The sequence below is a fragment of the Chroicocephalus ridibundus genome, chromosome Z (assembly GCF_963924245.1).
Source record: "Chroicocephalus ridibundus chromosome Z, bChrRid1.1, whole genome shotgun sequence".
In the NCBI taxonomy this organism is placed as follows: Eukaryota; Metazoa; Chordata; class Aves; order Charadriiformes; family Laridae; genus Chroicocephalus; species Chroicocephalus ridibundus.
Window position 1 is genome coordinate 73,345,484 of NC_086316.1, and position 24,835 is coordinate 73,370,318.

At 35.6% G+C, this 24,835-nt stretch overlaps 1 protein-coding gene across 1 annotated transcript in view; it reads right to left on the minus strand.

The window, feature by feature from the left end:
* The window catches only part of SPEF2 (sperm flagellar 2), a 64,178-nt gene that overhangs the window by 2,658 nt on the left and 36,685 nt on the right, over window positions 1-24,835 (minus strand). The window contains 10 exon segments of the mRNA XM_063320417.1: window positions 7,374-7,603; window positions 8,911-9,049; window positions 10,470-10,592; window positions 13,139-13,295; window positions 14,085-14,268; window positions 15,152-15,312; window positions 18,080-18,217; window positions 22,242-22,380; window positions 22,487-22,614; window positions 24,091-24,230. Coding sequence (XP_063176487.1) covers window positions 7,374-7,603; window positions 8,911-9,049; window positions 10,470-10,592; window positions 13,139-13,295; window positions 14,085-14,268; window positions 15,152-15,312; window positions 18,080-18,217; window positions 22,242-22,380; window positions 22,487-22,614; window positions 24,091-24,230 — 1,539 coding nt within the window.

Sequence of the window (24,835 nt, forward strand, 5' to 3'; positions counted from 1 at the left end):
AGTTTGTCAGAATACGCAACCAGTAAAGTGCAGCAGCATCAATACCATTTTCAAAACAGAGAAAAACAGGGTTAGGGAGTCGAATTCAGAATGGTATTCCAGGTAAAATGTCTCCAGAAGATAATACTGAAGTCACAAACCTATTATGATACCCATTACACCTGACATTAACAGAAAAGTTAACTTGGAGCAAGTCCATAGATACGTAATCAAATACCTGTCACAGAATGCATACGATGTTCTACAGCATATATAGCTGACCCGATCTTCTTAGAATATATTTATCTGCAGAATGACTTTATTACTGCTTTGAGAAAGAGGAATTGTATAAGCTTCACATTTTGTTCTCAAAATGGAAACATTCTTAAAAGCATTGGGGTTGTTCTCAATATTATTTTCCCAAATTCTTCTCAAGATAGCCATTCGTTTTGTGGGAACAAATGCCATAAGCTGACATTTTCTAAAATTCTGTTGCTAGAGCTCATGAATCTCCTACTTTTGTCAAGTAATTTAATGATTCTTTTAGTACACTGTTGCCATAAGGTCATAACTTCAAAAAGAAAGAAGTCAAATAATGAAGACAAATTCCATGCAGAACAATGAAACTAAGTATCTTTTCACTGGGAAACAGCAGAAGTAAAGCATTGAGGAAATGACCTAAGAACACTCTGACTCCCCACCTTCCTTATTGTGATGTGTATGTCAAGAGGAAAAATTAATGATTACATTAAGCTAATCATAGAAAGAAATGCCATTTCTGGTGCTTTAAAGGGTCTTAAGAAAAAGAGTTCTTGTACCCTACTCTCTTCTATTTTACAAGAAACAGCAAATTTTCATATATGCATTTAACAATTTTTGAGAACTGCTTGTTCCCATTGTCATAAAAATGACAGTGTGTCTGCCCCATTCTATTCTGAGCATCCTGTAAGGCCATAATATTTAAAAATGTCAGGAACATGCAGTTTAAATACATTTCCATTATAAGCGATTCTTTTAAAGAACTTCCAATCTGAGGTAGCAGTTGTGGTCCACAGGGACAGCAAAAACAACTAGACCATAGAAGCTTTCTCTGACATGTGCCCAAGTACCATATCCAGGACCAAAAAGAGAGGAGGAGAAGCATTCTTAACATGCAGTAAAGATTAAAAACTTTCCCTCACATTAGGCAGCCACAAAAATGCAAGAAAAGGTGAAAAAGAGATGGAGGGCAGCATTAATAGATCTGCAACTGCAGAAGTCAGAGGGTGGAAGGCACGAAATGGTTGTAACTTCTCTATAGTACCTACTGCTTCTTGAGGTGTATGGGCACCTGTAGAAATTTGCTGTTGATTGGAAAAATGGGGATCAGAGTAGATTCAGCGAGCCACTGTCAGGGATAAGATTCCCTGTAATATAGACGTTCAATGTTACAAACATTTTTCAAGTTTTATATTTTTTTATTTCAAAACACGGGGGTTTAAACTCTTGGAAAAATACATTTGGGACATCACGTGTTTGTAAGGGATCAGTTGTATGTGTCTTTAGAAAAACAGGATATTCCACAGCATGTAAGAACAGTAAATATATAGCTAAGCAGCATAAATCTGAGGTGGTTTTATATATATATATATATATATATATATATATATATATAAAAATCAGGTCTATAAACCATCTAAACTCTGATTATATTCATTACAACTCTTCACTGTAGTATATTCTTACCATGCTTACCTAAGGAAATTAAGGTTATGCAGTTGTGTTGCCTATATATCTCCACATCGATTTGTCTGTCTGCCAGTTCTCCCTCACAGATAATTTTAGAATGGCCAATTTGAACCAAGTTTGTCAGTAGGGTGGGGTTATGAAGGTCCTATAAGTTCCTTTCAGATCTGTTTCCAGGTACAGGAGAAAGATCCTCATAACACTGCCACTGAGGAAAAAGTAGGGAATTGACCAGGTTTAATCTTCTATGGACAAGAGGTATAAATCAGCATAAATTCGGCTCCAGATCACACACAGCATCCAGTGCATCCTGGCCATAGCTGTTCAAGCAAAACATGTAGGTAAGATGACATGAAAGAAAGACAACAGTTGTTTGGGTTTTGGTTTTTTTTTTTTTAAATTAGGCTAACAGACATGGAAAGGAACAGGAGATGGACTAGTGGGAGGAAACTGGGAACATGGGAAAAGGTGGGGTTTGTTGCAGTGGCATAAGGAAAGAACACTGGATACAAAAAGAAGCCAGCCTGTACTACTTGTGAAGGAACCTCTTTTTCACATAAAAAAATTTGTCACCAATGGAATCAAAAGAAAACCTAAAGTACTAAAGTAGAGAAAGGTAGAATTGTTTTTCATTAAAAACTTTTTAAAAGTGAGTATCATTCACAGATACAAACAGTGACATTGACAAGCATTTATATATGTTTCAATAAGCAGTGCAGAAACATAATAAAAAAATGCAAAAAAAATAATGAGTCAAGAAATTAAGGTTGTGACCACAAGTGAAATCAAAAACAGAAAAATAAACACTCAAAAGGGAGCATTAAGAACGACAGCAGCATAAGTGTACACTAGATGTGCAACCCTGTGAACCAGGACTGTGACATTTTAAAGGGACATGAGAAATAAATATCAGACACCATGCTTCTGTTACAAGGCACAGATATACAAAATAAACTATTTCTTAATGATACACCAGCCAACAGAATATAAGCACTGTATGAAAATATTTCCCTAAACTGAGGAACTGTAGTAAAGATTCAGATTATAAATTTACACAGGCAACAAAATATGAACAGATTGTAAACCTATATTAGAAATGAGAATTGTGTTAACATTTTATTCCCTTTTCATCAGATTTTACTAAAACATTTAAACAGCTTCCAATTCCCCTTCATTTTCACTGAGAAAAATTGTCCAAAGCAATTTCTGACTAGAACTTCAGATAATGGTCTATGCAATGCTATAAGGGATGAATGAGTGAATAAACCCTGAGGTTGAATTATATTCTTCTAACTTTAGTAGTCTAAAAGTTAGTAATATGGGACACTTCTGTCCTTAGCTGAAAAAGACAGGAGTCAGAAAAATAAGATTCATTCCCTCCAAGATACTGAGATACTCATCACTCTCTGCAGGTGATTTTCACTGTAAATATTTACTTCATTCATCCACTAATTAGTACTGATTTTGCTATGTTATAATTCCAATCTTCACTAAGTAGCAAGAATTGGGATTTTAAATTTAGAATCACATGCCCATGGCTGCAAAGATGCAAGGATGGGAAAGGAGAGTTCCTCTGTCATGTTGATTGAAATCTTGATACTTGTATATATATATTCAAATGCACAGAAACATATGCAAACATGTTAAATATGTTTCATAAAAGTAATTGGATACACAGATTTTTAAATACCATAGGCAAACAGTCAAAGATTTCTGAAATTAAATAACAAACATGATTTAGTAGGAGACATAACAGGAGGTGTAAGTGAAACTCAGGCAGTAGAATTACAAATTTTTCGATTATCCGTAGGGAGAGGTATTGTATCTAGTCTGGATCTCTGATTAAGGGCTTTATATCCCAAAAGTTTAGGAATTTTCTATCTATATCATTGCTAGTAAAAGATACTTCCTCTGTCTACAAACTTATTTTCAGGTTTTGAAAAAAGCACATTTGAAAAGAAATATAGTCTAAGAAAGGATAATGATAAACTTATTTCTGTGCTCATCTATGGACTTCACTCTCTATTCATATCAAGGTCAGGAGTACTGTTGTAAGCTCTTGAGTTGTTTCTACAGAAGTGCTTGGGAAGAGAAAGCATAATCTATCACCATTATTCAAGGTCAGCATGTAATTCTGACTGTTCCGCTCAGCAAAATATTAAAAAGATAAAAGTTCAGCTGAACTAAATGCATACTTTAATATGCCTAACTGTTCCATATCTAACAACACAGCAAAACTCAACCGACAAGTCTACAATTTGAAAAGTAATAGCAATACAACTTGGTCATAGGCTGTCCTCTATGTTTTGCTTGCTCACAACTTCACAAACTATTTTACAATTTTATAAATAAGCATTTAAAACATTTTTTGCATATTCGATTTAGCAGTTTTTTAAACCTGAATGAAGTTTATTTCTGATGAATAGTCAGTGCTACAATTCAACCTGGAATGGTAAATGAGCATCATGAGTGTGAAAAAAAACAAATAAAATTTAAAATTCCTTTGTGTAATTCAGTTATAAGATTGAGAAAAAAAGTCTGGGATAGAATCTATTTTGATCTGTTTGCTAATGCAAAACATTAGCAAAATTGCATTCTCTATAGCACCTTTAGAAGAAAATTGAGACATTCCAGATATGTGCTAATTGAATTGACAATAAATGTGGTCATAGGAAGAATACAGTGCAAAAGAGAATCAAAGGGGTTGAGATCTAATAAAGTGTTAGTTTAATTTTGTTGGTAAGAACAGAATGCATCCAAAGAGACTGCAGAAGAGAAAAGAAAAACAAATGTTAGTAGCTCCATTTAAGGCCTGCCATAGTTCTTCCTATAAAAAAGCAACACAGTCCTGAGGCAATATACTAAAGCACTGTTAACAAACAGATCAAAGGAGTTAGTGAAACCAACAAATACTGCAGAGCCACCTTGAGTTTGGGCAATGACACTTGGAATAATAAAAAAATAATAATTTAAGTATTTCCTTATCAAACGAAAGACTGTGTCAGTAGGTAGGAAGGTCCAGCATAGGCTGTATTTTTGTCCATCGGTGCTTAGAATGTTGAGCAATGTGCTTCCATGGAGAACCAAGTGTGCAGGATAGAACAGAGTTGTCTGTGATGAATCAGCAGTTCTTTAAATACTTTAAATTCCTAGGAAACACAAAACTGTTTACAATTTTTATAAGATTTCTTTCACAAATATCAAACAATTTTTAAGTATATTGACACTCCCACTTTTTGCTTTCATTTTGGCAACTTGTTAAACATATCTTGAAAAGACATCATTTGACATTTACCAAATATCCTGTGAGAAAACTGTTTACATGTTTATTTCTTCCAATATAGTAATTTCTCCTTTGTTACTCTTTGTTTTGCTTGGATTTCTAGGTAAAATTCTTCTTTGTGTAATCTCCATAATGCTATAGAAAATAAGTCTAATATTCCATTTTCAGAAAAACTTTAGGAATTTTGCCATTTACATAGCACAGAAGATTGGTAGATTTATTCTGTTTAGACATGCCCTATAGTCTATGCCTCAAGCGCTTGTTTGTGTGCTCAGAGGATTGCTCAGGTGAGTAAGAATTAGAAGACTAAGATGTTTGACAGCAAATCTAGATCTCTTTAGAGGTTCTGAAAGGCAGGGATTAGTTTCTTATTTTTCGTATCTCCTTTAGAGCTGCTGTCCAACAGTTTCACTGACAGTGCGCTGGGTGCTTTAGTATTTTTCCCTCTTCGTCTCAGTAAGAGACTAACTACTGAGGAGGCATGTATTTTCTGTTGAGCCTTCTATTGAACAAGAGGAGACAGAAGGATGTGAAATATTCCCGATGTTTTAGGAGGGAAAGGATTTAACTCTTCCTATGATGTCTTTATAGGAAAGGGGAGTGGTTGCCTTAGGAAATCTGGGATGTGATTTATGCAGACTTAAAGTGTGTGAGAGAACGGAAGTATTTTAAAGATGACTTGCACAGCTTGTGGCTTCCCATCCTAATTTGGCTATCCAAAAATGTAAATATCTTGACTTAGTAATCACAAGACAGTAGAAGAATGCTGTTGCATGTATTTTGGGACCTTATTTGAAACTATAATTCCTTACCATTGTCCCAGAGAATATACGACTGCATACTTTTACTGTCTGATGACTATTGAGTCAAGATATTTACCTTTTTGGATAGTCATGCAAGTCTTCTTGGGTCATTTTAGTGAATATATTATCATAAAAAGGACAATATTGTAGAAAAATAAAGATGTCATTTGTCTTCTTGCCAATTGTTACTAATTTACAAGGAAAATAGCTTTTCTGTGTTAAACACCCCAAGAATATTAGAGTTTGTGTTAGACAAATTTTTTTAGTTTATCTTAACGAATACATGATTTAAAAATAAAGGAAAACTTTCAAGTGGAATCACCAGTCGTACTGGTATCTGTGTTTCACCTCTACGGCACTATCTAATAATTACAAATGTACAGATTTTTAATTTCACATGGCCCTATATATGCAATACTATCTGCTAAATTAATCTCTGTAGAAGAATTTGGAGTGCTTACGCACACACCCATGCTCATACACTATAGATAAGATGATATGCATCTCTAAAGGAAAACAGTAAACATCTTTCTGCCTAAAATGGGTTCATACTCAAAAGGTAATTGGATTTTCTCCATAAATGTACATGAAAAGCATTTCTGAATAAAGAATTAAATTCAATTTCATTCGGCCTTTGTAGTCTTATTACATTAGGAGACTTGGCTCCAAAATTGTAAGCATATGTTTACATATTGTATTTCATGATCTTGGTGGCAATCATACCAAAATTACAATTATAACATGGAACACTAGTCGTAATGAAACCCTCTGCAAATATGTGTATACATACTTTCCACCTCAGTTTAAAACTGTCTTACCAAAATTATTTTGTAACATTTATACAGCAGTAGGAAGTTACGCAGGAAAGTCTTTTCAAGCATCCTAAGCCTAAGGTTCCCATAATTCGAGGGTAGACACACAGTAAATACATGTACAAAGGTAAAAAAAAAAACATATCTGAGTTAACATTTGCAAATTATCCAAAACAACTGACACACATTGACTTGAAGAATGTAATGTTTAATAGCTACAATAGACCCTATAGAATAGTTTCATGAAAATACTGATTCCTTTTAAAATGTGTATTAAAATAATACAGCTTCAGAGATCACTGAGCTATGAATCTGGAAACACATTAAAGACTTGCATATTTAGGCAAAGCAAGCATCATTCGTACCACTCTTGAAAACATATTACAGAGACACCTATTAGAGGAATATTAAGTACATGGTCTTGAGGATATAAAGCCCATAGCAAAGACATTAAAATCTTTCAAGTGGTCTGGTGTTTCACATTTTCGATATTCTGCACTACTTTTATATGTTTTTATACATGTAATATATATGTATATATATTATATGTGTGTATATATATGCATATATATATGTAATATATATTATATATATAATATGTCATATACATATTTATACATATAATTACTTCTATATGTAGCAGGATCTTTAATTGTAGTATGATCTTTAACAATATAGGTAACTAATGTTTAGTAGCTATCAGCAGTTACTTTAAATTTTAAGTAGGTAACTAACAGTCCTTCAGGAGTGAAAAGGAAAAATTTTTCTTACCTTTAGGTGCCACCTGTAGAAACTGCTTATGGAGTGTAGTAAGTTGTGAAATAGTTAGAGAACCACTTCCAGAGGTTTCTACGTGTGGGACATGTGGTAAAGGAACAGGGTCAGGAATCACTTTTACATCACTGCGGATGAAGAAATCTGTTTCTTCTAAAGTAATTTCACATTGGATTTTGCTAGAACTCTCAATATGATGTCGTGCAACCTCAATCATCTTTTCAACACTGTGAAACATAAATGAAGAAAACAATGAATACTTTTAATGCACAATGTTAATCACTTAGGTTCAAATTTTAGTGTGTTTGCGCTTTGACAGCTTTACTGAAGAAAGAATTACAAATCCTCTCTGTGAATTCTGTACTCAGCAAAATCGTTATGAAGTGTACTCCTCCTCTGGCAGGAAGAAATCTTTTGACTGTGGTAAGAAATTTATATAACGGCAGATCTAAGCCACAGAAGAGACCTGATGGAAAAATATGAAAGGACAAGACATTCTTTGTTCCATAATCTTTCTAGGGGTGGACCATACACATTCTATCTGTAATCATCTTTTAGCCTATTTCGATGCCTTTTTTTCTGCTCTGCCCCTACATCCTAGATGTACAAAGCACTTTCTAGAGCAGCATTGTGCAGGGGCATATGAACTCCCGTTTCAAATGAATAAGTACAATTTATACAGGGAAAGACATCAGGTGTCTATAACTTTCCACTAGACACAGGTTTGGCACGGGGTGGCAGGTTAAAGGACATGATGTTATGTAAATATTTTGTCTTCGGTAGTGTTTGTTGTCATCAGAGCAAATAAAATTGGCTGGGAGGCAGAGGTCCAGCCTCTTTGAGTTATTGCCTGTTACAGCCTCCACATCCTACATGCATGTCTCTTATCTTGGTCTTGCCCTGACATGGATCAACTAGCACTGTCCCAGGTATGCTTCAAAGGTTAGTACAGGCCAGAAACATTTTCCAAAAGGCAAAGCAACCCCTTTCTTTTGGAGAGTAAAATCCTTTAATGATATGGACAAAGGACATTCTATGCCAGATGTCCTAAGTGTCACAGAGTGGTCCCAAGCATATTTACTTACTAGCACACAAAAATTGCAAAGAAGAACAATTTTTTTTTAATGGACCTTGAAATAACTTTGAGAAATGTTACACATGCTGGCAATAACAGTAGGTGGAGTTTTCCAGCATGTGTAAAATGCAGGAAAGAAAATAACCCCCAATTCAAAGTGAACGAAGCTACTGAAATGATATAGAGGCTCCTACTAAATGGAATAACTGGTTGTCTGCTGATGCTTGTAAATCTTCTAAATCTGCAGAATTGATAATTACCTCTACTGCTGCCAGTTGAACCTTCTAATCATCGAAGGAATGAGTTATTACCATCCAGGTATTTAAGATAAAATTAAATTCGAGTTCATGAAATGGAACATTTTTTTCCAAATGATTTGCTTCTATATAAACACCTATTTTTACTAGCATAGTCTAGTTTTAAAAAGAAGGTTCCTGTTTAAATTTGGATATACATTACCTGGACATTTCTGCCAAGAACCTGGATCCAAGCCACTTTTCCATATCTTTATAAGCCTCTTCTGCTTTCATTGTTAGTTCTTCAACACATGCTAAAGCTTTTTCTTTTATAAGATCTAGTCGAGATTTTGTGGCTACCTCTGTTTAAAGAGTAACATCATAATAATTAATATTTATAAAATGTGAGGAAAATTCTGTCATAAGCATCTAGTTTAACATGTTAACCTATTTTTAGGCAGTAAAATATTTATTTAATTTCTCATATTCTTGAACAAATTATTTTTCAGAAGCACCTCTATTGCACTATCTATTTTACAAAAGCGTGTCTCCTATAAACATCTGAATTCACAAGGTAACAAATATCTTAATAAAACTAATATTGAGGTGCAGGGGATGTTTAAGTAGACAGTGACATTGAACTAAATTAACACTAACCAGCAAAAGACCTAGAAGCTTAATGATGCAAGTGTGAGTACTCCGTTATGGGTAAATTTTAAAGAAACAGCATCCATATCATTATGTATGTTAATCACAATAAAGGTTTGCTCTTCTGCTTCTGTCCTCCAACCCTTTAAAATTTGTCGTCATGATGTTAAGATCTTCAAAGTAACTACCATTCCTCTCCTTATTATCCCAAGATCTTAAAATATTTATTTCTAAACTGCTTTTGGATTAAACCATGTTGAAAGTGGTAAGTGTACAAGCATTTGGTCTGGTGTGGACCTAAAGAAACCTTATTCATTAATGGCTGTTTGCCCTCTATTATCCATAATAAATACTATGCAAAAGTTAGCCTGGCAAGGAGGTAACATACATGATGATGGGCTTGCGAAGTGTTGCCAAACAGAATCTCTAACAGCTAGGTTCTAATTCCCTTTAATGAGAAAGAGATCTTTTTCTTCTAGTCTAGACCCATTTTAAAAAAAAATTTCAACCCATTTTCAAGTTGGGACTTCTCTTTTTCAGACGTCTATTTTTGGCTGCAATCAGAAGTTATTGGGTAAGACAGACAAAGGGAAAGAACAACTGAACAATACATAGGTTTTGTGAAGGATCTGTCTGGAAAGGAGTTTGCAAGAATAAACAAAATCTGTGTCTTCCTGCTTGAATCCCATGTGGCTTGAGGAAGAGAGAATCAGAGAGAAGAGCACCAATGAACTACATAATTGCCAGCAAATTCTTTCCCAAATCAAAGCATTTCAAATATTGAATTTAATTCAATTGAATACTGAAGAGTGGCTAACCACCAATGTGAAATTTATTCTCTCATGATGAATACTTGCTTAGTCATGGAAAATGAAATTATATGAAATGAAACAGAAGAGAACTAAAAGAAGAATGAAAAACACATTTCTATTTTAAATATACTTACCACAAAATCACTGATGACTACTACGCTAAAAAAAAATCCTGATTTCTCCAGACACTCCTTTCCCTCCCCTCCTTTTTTGTACTTATCCATCCATCTTTCCTAGAGTTTCTGGCTAGTTTTGTCTATTACAGCACTTAAATTGGGAATAACAATCACCCTCCAGTGTAAGTAACCAGACAGTAACATACCCTCATGTTTCAAGGCACTGAAATATTCTTGCTTTATTTTAAGTTTCAGTTCTTGTTTCTTTAATTCTTCTGGGGTCATAGGAAATGGACTGACTTCAAGGACAGATGCAGTAGAAGGTCGCCCTGCAGGAAAATAAACCTCTCTCAGTCTTTGGACTTTGCTGGTAAGTATGTGTATCCGTACACAGGCACTCACAAGACAGCACACTTTTTAAAATGAAAAATGGCACTTTCCAGCTTATTTGATGTGATCATTTATGAGAATACAAAGGTGGTTACTCAGGTGTCTTATGTCAACATAACATATTTAGATTTCTTCAAATGTGATTTACATCTGTAAAATATGCTAAGATTAACAGTGCATAAAATTACTCCAGCATAAACAACTGTATTAAAATTGGCTAAACAACATCCTAAAATGTATTTCTGAACAGAAAATCATGACTGAGTTGTGATCGTGTGATCATGCTTCTGTTCTGATCATAGGTGGCCAAAATGTCCATAAAATCTACCAATTTATCACGACCAGCACATAAACAAAACTTACTTAAATGATAGCTGCTCCTTCTGGAGCAAATTCAAGTTTAGTTTTATGTCAAAAGAAAAACAAAAAGAGGTATGCTATTTCCTGCTTTTCTAAACCATTCTGTTAGCTTCTTTTGCAGCTTGTTTTAACTTACATATCTATGAACAGACATTGTAAAGATATTTTGTCGTGTTCATGACTGCATGAAATTCTGCAGTCACGACATTTTGACTATTCATCAAAAATACTACAATATTTATAAATGCTTTGTCCCAGCAGAAAAGCAGACGGAGCTGTTATAGAAAAAAAAAAAAATGACATCTGCATGATATATAGGGTCCACATAAAGCAAATGGTCAAATCTAGAAGTGATAAAATTACATGTGATAAGTTGTATCACCCAGTTGCTAGCCTATAGCTATATCCTAGGGAATCCTTGTGTTAGAGGAGCACTACAGTAACACTGTTTTTGCCATGAAATTAAAGCTGATACCTCAGTTACAGATACATCAGCTGATACTTCATCTTCTACCCTGAGGAATGCACAGCTGAGTTCTACTTGCACTATATCATTCTATATAGTTTATATATATCTATATATAAACTATACATATATATAGTTTATATATATATATAAAATCAGTTTATGATTTTGTGATTTTGTGAGCAGAGCTATACTTGTTCACTGTACTACAAGCAGAATCAACCAGAGCGAGAGCACTGACTACAGTGCAAATAAAATGTCTGTCAAAGAAAAAAAGTCAGATGCTTTATGCATAATAGTTCTGCGGTTACAGCTTTCTTTCTTGGAAACGGAGTGCCTGAATTTTAGGCTACCCGCACACCCACAGTGCTTGATACCCTCTCTTGTTATGTAGAATGTCTTTAGAAAAGATAGAAGGTTTAGGCTACTGGCCTTGCTTCCTGCTGGAGCTATGACATTTTGCAGAAAGAAGTGGAAGTTACTTAAACTACTACCTGCTCAAGGAAGTATTTATGAAAAAATGTATAAACAACATTGCATGCCAGGATTCCATCCAGTCAACTGCCTAAATTGCTAGGCTAAAGAGATAAGGGTTTTTAGGTCTGTTTCCCTTTTTGCAAATAAAGTTTTGTATTCTCTCCTGGTTGGACAGATTCTTGCCAGGCCTATGAGCAAGATCATAGAATCATAGAATGGTTTATGTTGGAGAGGACCTTAAAGATCATCTGGTTCCAACCCCCCTGCCATGGGCAGGGACACCTCCCACTAGATCAGGTTACTCAAAGCCCCATCCAGCCTGGTCTTGAACACCTCCAGGGATGGGGCATCCATGGCTTCTCTGAGCAACCTGTTCCAGTGCCTCACCACCCTCACAGTAAAGAGTTTCTTCCTAATATCTAATCCAAATCTACCCTCTTTCAGTTTAAAACCGTTATCCCTCATCCTGTTGCTACACTCCCTCATAAAGAGTCCCTCCCCAGCCTAGAGGGAGCAGAGTGACTAGTGGAGCAGAGGGGCAGAATCACCTCCCTCAGCCTGCTGGCCTTGCTTCTTTTGATGCAGCCCAGGATACCTAGATCTACATTAATGGGAGTCTGCTCTTTTTTAGGACAACATAAGCCATTAAATTTTATTTTCTTTATTTACACCATGTTACAGTTTTACATAAAAATGATGAACCAGATTCATGCTACTGTATGGCTGATAAATTCATTCCAAAATATCCTGGGGTATTGGATAATTTACCAATTCTGTTCCAGTACTTTTATTTTAATATTTGAAATATTTTGACTTATGACTGGAAAGTAGTCAGGGTTTAATGGAATTTAATTTAATTTGATAAACTAGTTCTAACCATTCATTTCCAGAACAGCACTTGGAGAAAAATCAATATTTACTTTCTAGGTTCTATTTAGAATATTTATTCCTACATAACAGTGACAACACACATGATTAAATAAATGCAATTGCCATTCAAAAGCCTCTGCACTCTTTTATCACTACCAGATTTTCACATTGATTTCACATGTTACATTTGACATTTCAAAAAAGAAATTAAATCCAAATGAAATGTCTTGACTTACTCTTTTCTGTATTACAGGCATATTTACATTTCAGTAATGTCAAGCACTGCTAAAACAAAGTCTGGATTTCAAATACCTTTTTTTTTAGCAGCTGATTTGGAAGGAGGCTTTTTGGCATCTTTCCCAGTAGCTTTGCCTCTCAGTGTCTGTGAAGATTTCAGATCTTCCTTCACTTCTAGCTGCTGCTGTTCTTTTTCTTCCTCCACTTCTTTAGACTGTATTTCAGCTGTTACCTTGACACAATGGTTACACATTGTAAAGTATATAGTATTAACACTGTGCAACTACTGTTTTTAATAGCCTATACTTACTGAAAGTACTTGCTGAGAAGTACTTGCTGAGACATACACACATAAATAAAAGAAGATATTTTAACTAATTAAATTGATTACATTTTGTTATTTATAAAAAATAAAAATCTACAGCAAAAATGCAAGACAGAGAGATAGTGGCTTTAATTCCTGTAACCCATTACCTGCGCTTTAGGAAAAAGTGAGAAAAGTAAGAATCAACAGTATGTAAAGCAAGACTACACTTATCATTGTAAGGGTGCAGAAATGTACTTATTTTGAAATGATCAAAGAGAAAAGAAAAAGTGAACCTAGAAACCAACCATTTGAAAAGCCCACCTAATTTACTTTTAGCTATACATAAAACAGAAGTTTTGAAGTTGCAAAAGGTTTGTGCGAACATTGTATCACAGCATAAAACTTGTCCTTCTTCTCACACTTGTGTTGAGGGATAAGAGGAGAGTTTATCATGCAAGGAGATATAGAGAGTCAACATTCAAAGTATCTCTCTCAGTAATGGAATGAAAGGGTCAGTTATAAATACTGGTGCTGATAATACACAGATTCCAACATTTTCCTCAAAGAAACATATTCAATGGAAATATCAGTGGTGGAGCAAGAGGTATGAAATTGAGATACACATTGTGAACGCTGTGTGTGTAGGCTGCGTACTGAATGGGAGGCTTTGACTGCCTGATCCAGAAATGTTTAAGTAAATAAAATATTCCTTACCATATTTGATACTGCTGTTACTGCTGTTTGCCATGTATCAGTGATAAGATTTTCATCTTTCCTAAAAGTGGCAGCTCCATTCTCAGAATTCTCATCCTTAGCACTCTTCTGTAGAGTTCCCTTGCTTTTTGATTTGGTAATACTTAGTTCTGGTGAAGACAGTTTCCAAGAAACTAGAGGAATCCTTAAAAATAAAATATAAGGCATAACTCACACCCCCTTCTATAAAAAGTGTTAATTTATAACTACATTGGAGAATATGTTAAGAGAATGAGAATTCTATTTTCAAAATTTGCCATAAGAACAGGGATGAACTGTTGAACTGAAAAGGATGAACCTTCATTATGAAAAGGGATGAACTTACGATCAAAAGTGGTGAAATATGTGAATGACAAGATAACTGTCTAGTTTAACTACAGAAGCTAAGGAATAATAATAGATGGATAAAACTACGTCAAATGACTGTGTGATCTGTTGATATATTACACATGGGCTAGAAGCACAGCCTCATAACTCAGACAGTTTTCAAATGAATTGTATTTTAAAAAAGCAGGTGTCATTGTTGACAGCATTTTCATATTGTGAAATTATTTGATGGTGTCCCTTACCTTCTAATATGGCATTCAGTTCTGTGCATCTTTGTAGGCTACTTTGATTTATATTTTCATTACATTGAATTTTCGTTCAATTATGTTTGTTTGTGTAAATTTTAAACCTGTTAATGTGCCATACTAATATTTAACTTATTTATGTGAGGATTGTGCTGGCAACAGTCAGCAACATGGAGGGAAGTAGGAAACATTTCTATAGCAAATTTCTTTCCAAGGCAGCTTTACAATGCTTTATAATTCAGGTTGCATTTGTGAAAATCATATAGGCAAAACAGTAAAAAATCAGGGATAAATTAAACATATAAGATGACTCAAGATTAATCATTTGACTATAAGCCCTAGTTAAAATTCTTGTTTCCCCATCCTTTGAAATATACACATATATATTCCCTCATACATATGCAAAGCTATCAGTGTGTTATGTTTATTGGTATTTGTATAATAATGCATGTCTACCTTCTGGATTTGTTTTGATCTTCTTCCTGCTCTACATCAACAATATCTAACAATGGGATTCTAGTAAAATCTTGACCATCTTCTGTAGGGATTTTTCCTTCCATTGCCCTGTAATAGTCATGAAGAAGTTTCTTTGTATCTTGGAAACGATCCACTTCAACCTCAAGAAGAAAGGACAGAAACATTGCAACTCAAAACAAATTTCGGTTACATTTTTAAATATATGACAGCAGAAGCAATTCTAAATCCTAATAGTTTGAGGGAGAGCAACAAATACAACATATTCAAATGCATACTTCAAATACATATTCGAACACAATCAATGCATATTGCTACTTGCACCTATAATGTCTTCACATTGGTATTTCTACGGATTAATAAAAATCTTAGGTGTTAGAATAGAAAAATTATTTACAATAAATAAAGTTTGATGAATTAAATTTAATTACTATATATTTTCATGTATATGGGCACAAACTGGAACATAGGAAGTTCCACCTAAACATGAGGAGGAACTTCTTTACCCTGAGGGTGGCAGAGCACTGGAACAGGCTGCCCAGAGAGGTGGTGGAGTCTCCATCTCTGGAGACATTCAAAACCCACCTGGACGTGTTCCTGTGTAACCTGCTCTAGGTGACCCTGCTCTGGCAGGGGGGTTGGACTAGATGATCTCCAGAGGTCCCTTCCAACCCTATGATTCTATGATTCTATGATTCTATGATTCTATGATTCTATGATTCTATGATTCTATGTATTTCTATAGTAGCAAGTGTACTAGTACCAACAAATTATAGAGATCTTTTTGTCCAAAAGAAGAAAAATCCTTAGTAGCATAAAATAAAAAGGGTTAAGTGATGGAGAAAATTTTAAAAGCCATGCATACAGTTTTTCTGGACCAAAGAAATCAACTGACTTTACACACCTAAGCGTCTTGAAGATTTTTTTTGTGTGAATCATCTTGGAAGAAATCAAGTAAGACTCAAAAAACCTCTAACACCTGTCATGCTTTGATTTATTGATATAGTGTGGTGTTAGTTTCTAACTGTCAAAACAGTACTAAATATTCATGGGAAAATGCACAAAACCACATTCACAAAACGAAGGAAAAAACCTTTGTGGTGTAAGCCAGCACTTATCCATAAGTTAAGGAGAAAATATCTTCAAGTATAACAGTGTGTACACAGAAAGGTGGAAATAAATCTGATAAACGGCATTTATACAAATCGATGTGCTCATACGGTAACAGAGACATGTGAGGAATATATATAACTTCCCACAGAAAAACCCACAGAGAGCTCAAGCCCAAAGAAGCCTATTTATGGCTGCTTCTCAGACAAACCCATAACATAAAGATATAGTTATTATATTTTTAGTTCTGTAGTTTTAGCACTAATAATTCATTTATTTTGGGGACTATATATTAAGTAAAGAAAGCAAAAATGGTTTCCTTTGCATTTTTCTTTAGGAAAATAAAAGCTTATACATAGTTAATATATATATTTATAATTTAAAATGTCTATTCTGCATATCCACACAAGACAGATCAAATTAGATTCATAGTGATTCTCCTCTAGACTGCTATGATACATGTCCATGAAATTCTGCTAGAAGGGAATTAGGATTGCAAAGCTATACAGGAATATAAAATGAGAAAAATAAAAGATTTAAGCTGAGCAATACTACTTTCACTTGGCTCCCTTATGAACATAATTTTTAAATACTCACGCCTATAAATATCCTAATTACAGGATGAATTAGTCATCCTGGGTCAGTTAGTCAGCAGCTATTTGATATTCAGACCTCTCTCTTTAGGCAGTGGCCTTAAGTCATTATTTGGGCATTATTTAGGTTCTTTGAAAACAGAGATAATAATTTCCTTACTATAGCAACTGACTACTTCACGAACTTTACTTAAATCACCACAACACTCACATGAGGTAAGAGAGTGGTTCCCTTGTTATTAAACATATAAAAATAACACAGAGGATTAAGGGGCAGGAAGCCCACCCTAAGCTGTTTAGGCCTGATTTTTCAGCCAAATTAGCATAATACGGCATGTGTTTAAGGCATTGTTTTCATTGTTGTCTTTAAAGTTGCCAAAACTTTCAAAGAATGGTCACTCAGTTTACAGAAAAGCCTGTCTAGACTAGTCTATTCCAGTTCAGTCCAGCCTTAAACCAAATTTATGCACCTAGAACAGCAGTCACAGGGAAATTTTACTTTACTTCAGTACTTACCTTTACTGAGGTAATTTATAGTCAGGCTGAATGAGAAGAATGGCTTAATGTGGGAGAACCAATTGAAGATGGTGTCTTGAAAAGGTTAGATGTGTGAAAGCTGGGTCATATTTGAATGGATTTTCTCAAGAGCAACAAATGACATCACATTCTCAAAAACATTCCTTGCAAATTTCTTTATCAGTGTGTAGGTAAAATTTCAAGCCACACTGGTGAAGTTACAACTGAAATAATTTTGTGACATGGGAAATACAGCACAACCTTAACAGCAGGTAGGTCTATAACAGCAGTGAGTTATGAAATTTGTAAATTAATAGCAGATGTCAATATGATCACAGAAAGATAAAGAACTCTAACATTTCTGTTACAAAACTCAGATGATTCACTGGACTGACAAAATTGCAAAAAGTAGCACTATACACTACAGGTTGAAAGTTTGGGGGATTGGACAACAACAATGGATTTTTCCTAACCTTTACTGCCTGCCAAACAGGTAAATGTATGGAAATGTCATCTACTTTTTGTCTCTTAACTTTCTAGATAAATTCAGAAGAGGCATGAACATTTGCTCATATAATTCTCAATTCCTCACTTATTTGGAGCCAACCATATGAAATTCCTCTGAGGCCTACTGTCCTCCAAATCTAATTCACTGTCCCCTTCGACTGCAGACTCCGTAGTAGATCCATACCTGCATAAGTGAAAAGAAATGGTTCATTGCAATCCCCCTGTGATCTGGTAACCAGCCATCATTCATGATTTCAGTACGTTCCTGCTCTGCTTCTTCCCTTCTGTTATCACAAATATCCCAGAGAAGATCTCTTAGGTCCTAAAACACAAAATCAAGTATGAGAAATAACTATGAAAGAAGACTTACATACCTTTTTATACTTATTATTAAAAATTATAGGTTTTGCCTGTTTGCATAGGGCATCTTCCCATTTGAGGCTTTTTCTTTCCTGTTATAAAAGTCAAAGCCAGGTCAACAAGACATGTGCTGACAGAGAGCTGACAGAAAGTAGCTTTACAGATGTACCAGAGAGAAGAATACAAAGGTATGAGATGAACATGTAGGCTGCCTTGCTTTCCTCAGGCAGAGAAGGCCTATCTAAACTAGACAGATATGAGAATATGAGTAGCTAAGCTCCCAACCGCTCCAACAACTTTCCACTTGAATGTTTTGCTAATACACTTGTAAGAAGAATAAGGGGATGTGCAATATGAAAAATTCTGAGAAAATTATGTCAGAGTTCAGGTGTTCTTCCAATTTGGATAGCCATTTTTCTTTAACATTCTCTATAACTATGGGCTGTTCAACTAGTGACTACATCGAATAACAGCAGTATGTGGTTCACTGACAGGATGAAGACCTACTAAGCATACAACTTGCATACAAACCCTCTGTTCCTCATTGCCATCTCTACCTGGAAGCAGTAACAGACCTCTATGTAATAAAAGGTGATGGGAAGAGAAGAGTGCTGTTAAATGTAGTGCTAAGGCAGGCTAAGATGAGCTGTCTTTCAGGCTCCAATAAGTTCTACCCCTCCTGACCTGTTTCAGGATAAAGAAAAAAGGTGTTCCAGACTACCAGCCCTGCAACGAGGACCTTAGGCTTCAGATAAGTGATTCCATATTCACCAGGTCTTGGTCTCAGCCTAATATGTCAGATCCTGTTTCTCTCCCCCCATTCAAAGACTTCAGACAAATCCAGTTGTCCTCTGTTGGATAAAAGCCACAGGGGAGCTGAAAAATGAGTAGGCCTTGGGATACCTAACACATCAGTGATGGCATGGATAGAAAGTAGCCAAGGTGAAGGCTATCACATATTCATGGTTGTCCACATTGTAGGATACACACATAAGGATATGCTACTGAATAAAAAAGATATAAGCATACAACTTACCTGTTTTGCAGTGGTGGGTTGACTTTTGCTGCCTTCCAGGTGTCCACCAAGCTGTTCTATCACTCCTCCTCCCCATAGGGACAGGAGGAGAAAATATGATAGAAAAGCTTGTGGGTCAAAATAATCGTGGGAAGACCACTCACCCATTGCCATCACATGCAAAACTGACTTGACTTGGGAAAACTAATTTAATTTATTGTCACTTAATAACAGAGCAGAATAGTGAGAAATAGAACAAAACTAAAAACACCTTCCACCCACCCCTTCTTCTTCCCAGGCTCAGCTTCACTCCTGACTCTTTTACCTCCTGCGCCCGAAGTGGCGCAGGGAGGATGGGGCATAGGGGATTGTGGTGAGTTCATTATGCATTGTCTCTGCCGCTCCTTCCTCCTCACACTCTTTGGTCCCTGTCATGTGATACAGTCCTTCATTAACTTCTCCAGCGTACAATCTTCCCATGGGCTGCAGTTCTTCAAGAACCGCTCCAGTGTGGGTTCTTTCCATGGGGTGCAGTCCTTCAGGATCATCCTGCTCCAGTGTGGGTCTCCCATGGGCCACAGGTCCTGCCAGAACACCTGTTCCTGTGTGGGCTCCTCTCTATGGGCCACAGTCCCTGCCAGGAGCCTGCTCTATTGTGGGCTCTCCACAGGCTGCCAGTCCCTTCATGGCACATCTACATCCTCCTGCATGGGGTCCTCCATGGCTGTAGCAGAACAACCTGTGTTTTCTCCACAGGCTGCAGGGAAAACTCTGCTCTGGTGCCTGGAACACCTCCTCCTCCTCCTTCTTTACTGACCTTGGTGACTGCATAGTAGTTTCTCACTCCTCCCTCACAGTTGCCACACGGTGTTTTTTACCCTTTCTTAAGTATACTGTCACAGAGGCACAACCACCACTGCTGACTGAGTTTTGGCCAGCAGCAGGTCCATCTTGGAGCCAGATGGTGTTGTCTCTGTTTGACATGGGGGCAGCCTCTGATGCCTTCCCACAGAAGGCACCTCTGCAGACCCTCTCCTACCAAAACCTTGCCACATAAATCCAGTACTATACAAACAAAACAAACTGTTTTGTACAAACTGATACACAGTTGTTTCCAGTTCCTTCCTGAGACACATAAGAAGAAACATTTTCTTCTTGGTTTTCATATTATTCAAGTCATAGTTTTGATTTACCGTAAGCAGTGGAGACAACTGGAGAGGGAGACAGTGAGGTATATTAATCTGGGAGAAGCTAAAAGCACGTTTTATGAGTCTCTTTCTCTCCCACCTCTCATCCTCTTTTCAAAGTCAAGCAGCTTCTCCCTCCTTTCCCTGTACACAGGCAGGTGAAAAAAATTAAAAAAAGGATGCATGTGCTAAGTCCTCTCCTATCTAGAAAAAGAGTAGTGGGACCAAGTGGCTGACCACGTTCAATGATAGCAATGGAGTGAGAGGGAAGTTGGAGTAATTGCTGAAAGCCAGCCTATCACAGATGGGCTGCTGAGGTGTATTTTATCCACAGTGATTCTGAGTTTGGACCTTTGGGATGCCAAAGCCTTGGCTGCCCTTTGAGCTCTAGGCCTCTGACGAACTTTTCATACATAACAAAATGGGGTGGATTTTTACATTTTCTAGTTGATAGCATATAAATTTGGTTTTCAGGTTTCACAGCTGACAGTTTCCAGTGTGGATAGTGTTTCATAAAGGGTCTAGATATGAGATGACAGAATTGAGCAGTCTGGGAAAGCCAAAAATGTTTGAGGAAAAACATTCCACAGATTATCACTCTTTTTATTTTCTCTGTCTCATTTTCTAGCATCAAGGAATAACAGATGACAGAATTCTCACATTCAGGGAGGTACAATGGGCAGGCCTTAAAAGCCCTTCATCTTCACATTCACCTACAGGTTTGGGATCCACAAGGACTAGAATGGGTCATTCAGAAACAGAAATTCTAGAAATAATATATTGACTCGAAACTGCCTTACTTACTGTGCTTAGACTTATCACAGTATTTGCGTCTTACTCTATCATATGGAACTATCACCTCCTTTTAACCTAATTTGAAATGGACAATGTCAAACATGGATTTTGGTTATGAGTGAAACGCCAAATATTTTAAATTTTAGCTTTCTATATCATAGGACAGAGGGATTCCAGTCCTTTTATAATTCCATTTCATAGAAATTAGGAATATGGATGATGATTTTTAAGTCCTCTATTTCATTCTATTGAAATAATGCTATAGAAAAGGAGGTCCGATGCTTTTTCCATCTCAGTGAATTCATCGATGATTCCACCAATGTTCCCTTGAACTAACAATGTTGCCAGTATTTTTTTCCCCTTTTCTGGGAGCATTTCCTGATATAACTTTGATTAAAAATTATGTCTATTCTGAAATGGGAATGTGATAAATTCAAATATAGATCTACTTCCTGCCTATGTTAAATCTGGATCTGAACTCGTTAGTACCTTTATTCTCATGGATTTTTGTGAAGAAGGACTCTCAGGACATGTATGATCTAGCAAAGATCGATCTGAGTCAAAACATGTCAAAGAAATTCTGTCTGCTTTGTATGAATGAGTTTTAGAAAACATTTATTAGCATATACCATTTATGGAAAAACTAAATGACTGCAAGGATTTGTGAATGTAATAGAAATGTCCAAACTCGTAAGTAAATCTCTGAAAACCATAAAACATAAAGAAAAAGAAAGCAGAGAAATATTTATTTTACAACGTGCCAGAATACCACAGTATAATCTGAAAAAAGCAGCAAGACAGAAGAAAGATTTGGCCAAAAAACAGAGAAATAATTGTGAATTACACTTTATGTACAAGAGGAAGTGACATAGTTTAAGGGCGATGGTAAAAAGGAAAAAAATGTAAACTAATATCATTCATGTTACACTGAGCTTGTAGACAATGAAATAATACTTTAAGGTGTATTATAACTTTTGACATTTACTTACGGTAACTCTTTGGTGCAGTTCTGCTTTTGTTTCCTCATCTTCTCTCAGGTCATCAGCAATAGAATTAAAATCTGATTGCCACTGAGATACAAATTCCTGCTTATTATCTGGACGCTTCAAATAATCCTGGAATTTTTTTCTGTTTGTTATGGTAAAAATAATTTTGATGTTAAAAGACATATATAATGCCATCAGGAAAATACAAAATACTAATATTAATGCAATAAGATATCATTTTTACTCACCTAACATCTGCTAAGTAATAAATCACAGAGTGCTGTTCATCCCTTAGACATCTAAGTATAGTTTTGATGGTATTCATATATGAATTTTCTACCATTTCCCAGTAAGGTACTAAAAAATCAGGTATCTCCTGTAAATTTTTTAAAAATATCAAAATTAATTGGTAACCGATTTAGCTGTAGCATTAGCAAATATAAGAACAATTATTTCATTAAATCATATTACTGATCTTTTTTCACCATGTATTTCTTGTGATTTACAACTATTTACAACCAGTTATAGACACTGTACCACCATATAGTTTATCCTGTGCATTTCTTTGGAAAAAAGTGTCAGTACTCAAAATGAATGGAAAAGTCCAGCAGAATACTCCCATATCTGTGGTTTTGGATATTCTCATAAACTAAGTGAAGATCCTAAGTGAGTACTTACGTATCAGAGTTTGCTGACACACAACTGTTCAAGCTGGTAAAAATCTAAGCTGCCTGTTTAGTGCTGCACAAGTGACACTTGACTGACTGACTGTCATGAAATGCAAAATAAAGCCCATGGCCAGAGGGAACCCAGCATATGTGAGCTAATTGCAGCCATGAAGACAAAACTGGTAAATATTAGGAAAGGAATCACAGAACAAAATACAAAGCATCATTATACACCCTTCAAATCTAAATCTCAAACACTGCATGCAGTCCCAGCTCCCCACCTCAAAAAATTTACAGGAAAACTAAAACAGACAGACAGAAGGGCAAGAATCATGATTGAACGTATGAACTGCTCCACATGAGGAGACTTAAACAGATTATGACTGGATTGGAGAGGCAAAGCAACACTGAGCAAAATTAAGATGTAACAGGTGCCTCTCACATCTTAAATACCTTCAGAGAGTGATTATAGAATTATTATTCATCTTATCACATTACAAGAACTAGGTTCATCAAATGACCCAAGCAAACAACAGGTTTAAAGCAAAGAGAAAGAAACATTTTTTCAGCATTAGTACAGTTATACAGGCTATATCACGGACACCAAAAAGTAAATCGCTTCAAAAAAAGCAACTAGACATAATCACGGAAGAAAAGTCTATTGAGAGACAGTAGACACAAAGATGCAGTTATAAAGTCATCTCAGGAAACCCCTAAATTTCAGATTATTGGAAACTACAAGGTGTCCTCACAGAAAACGTGTTAGAAAAAAGTATCCTAGCAGAACGATCAGTGCACATTCTGCGCATTCTGACATTCTTTCTGTGAGATCCACAACTGGCCCTTGACTGACACAGGAAACTGACCTAGTTAAGTCTATGTTAGTATTTCATAATACTAAAAAGTATTATTATTTCGGCATCCATGTGTTATTCTTCATCATCATTGTGAAGAATATAGAAGAAAATGATCAAAATTTTAAAGTGTTTCCTTATTTTATGTATTTCAGTATCAACTGTTATTAGTGTTTTTAGATACTTATAATACAGTATTAGTGTATCTTTCTTTGAAAATTATTAAAGAAAATAACATGCAATGAGACAAAAGGTTTAGATGGACTATGCATAAAATACTGAGAAAAATATATACTTTGATATCTGAGACTTAATCATGAGTGGATGTACCTTGGGAAGTGGTTCATCTACATAAATCCATTCATCTGATCCTGGTTCAATTGGTGGTGGTGCCACAGGAACGGGAGGAAGCAGATCTTGATATGTAGCTGGTAAAAGGTTTTTTCCTGGTGATATTTCTTCAGCAGACCCTTTTGTATGTGTAGACAATTAATACCTTAAAATGTATTTTAAGTATCAATAAACAGACATCTATACTACTCTGACAAGTTCAAATTAACAGAACATATTCAATATTTCATTACTTAGGTGTCGTTCATCAAAAAATATACTAATCAAATCAGTGATGCCATAGTTATAAACTCACTTTCCAGTTAAGCTTATATTTTTCTAGACTGATACTTTTCTAAAACCATCACTGGGAGAGAAACAGGAAGATAATGAATTACTATGTGAATATGAAACCAATTCCTTATCAGGGAAACCAAGCCAGTGGTGTTGATACAATTCTGAGATTCATTATAACTATCATGATTTTAAGGACTCCTGCTTAATTAAAAAACAGCTGTAGACAAGAGCTTCCATGCTAGACTTAAGAAAGAGTGAATCAAGAAAAACAAATACTGAAGAAGAAACAAACAGATAAATTGAGGTAAATCTGGCCTAATATGGAAAACATACCTTACTCTGAAAAGAAGCTGAGAAGTATGAAAGATGATGGAGGGGGAAAAAAGAGACAGAAAAGATCATGTGGTAGAGAAAGAAAGAAGTGAAAAACTAACCCTGCTAATCTATA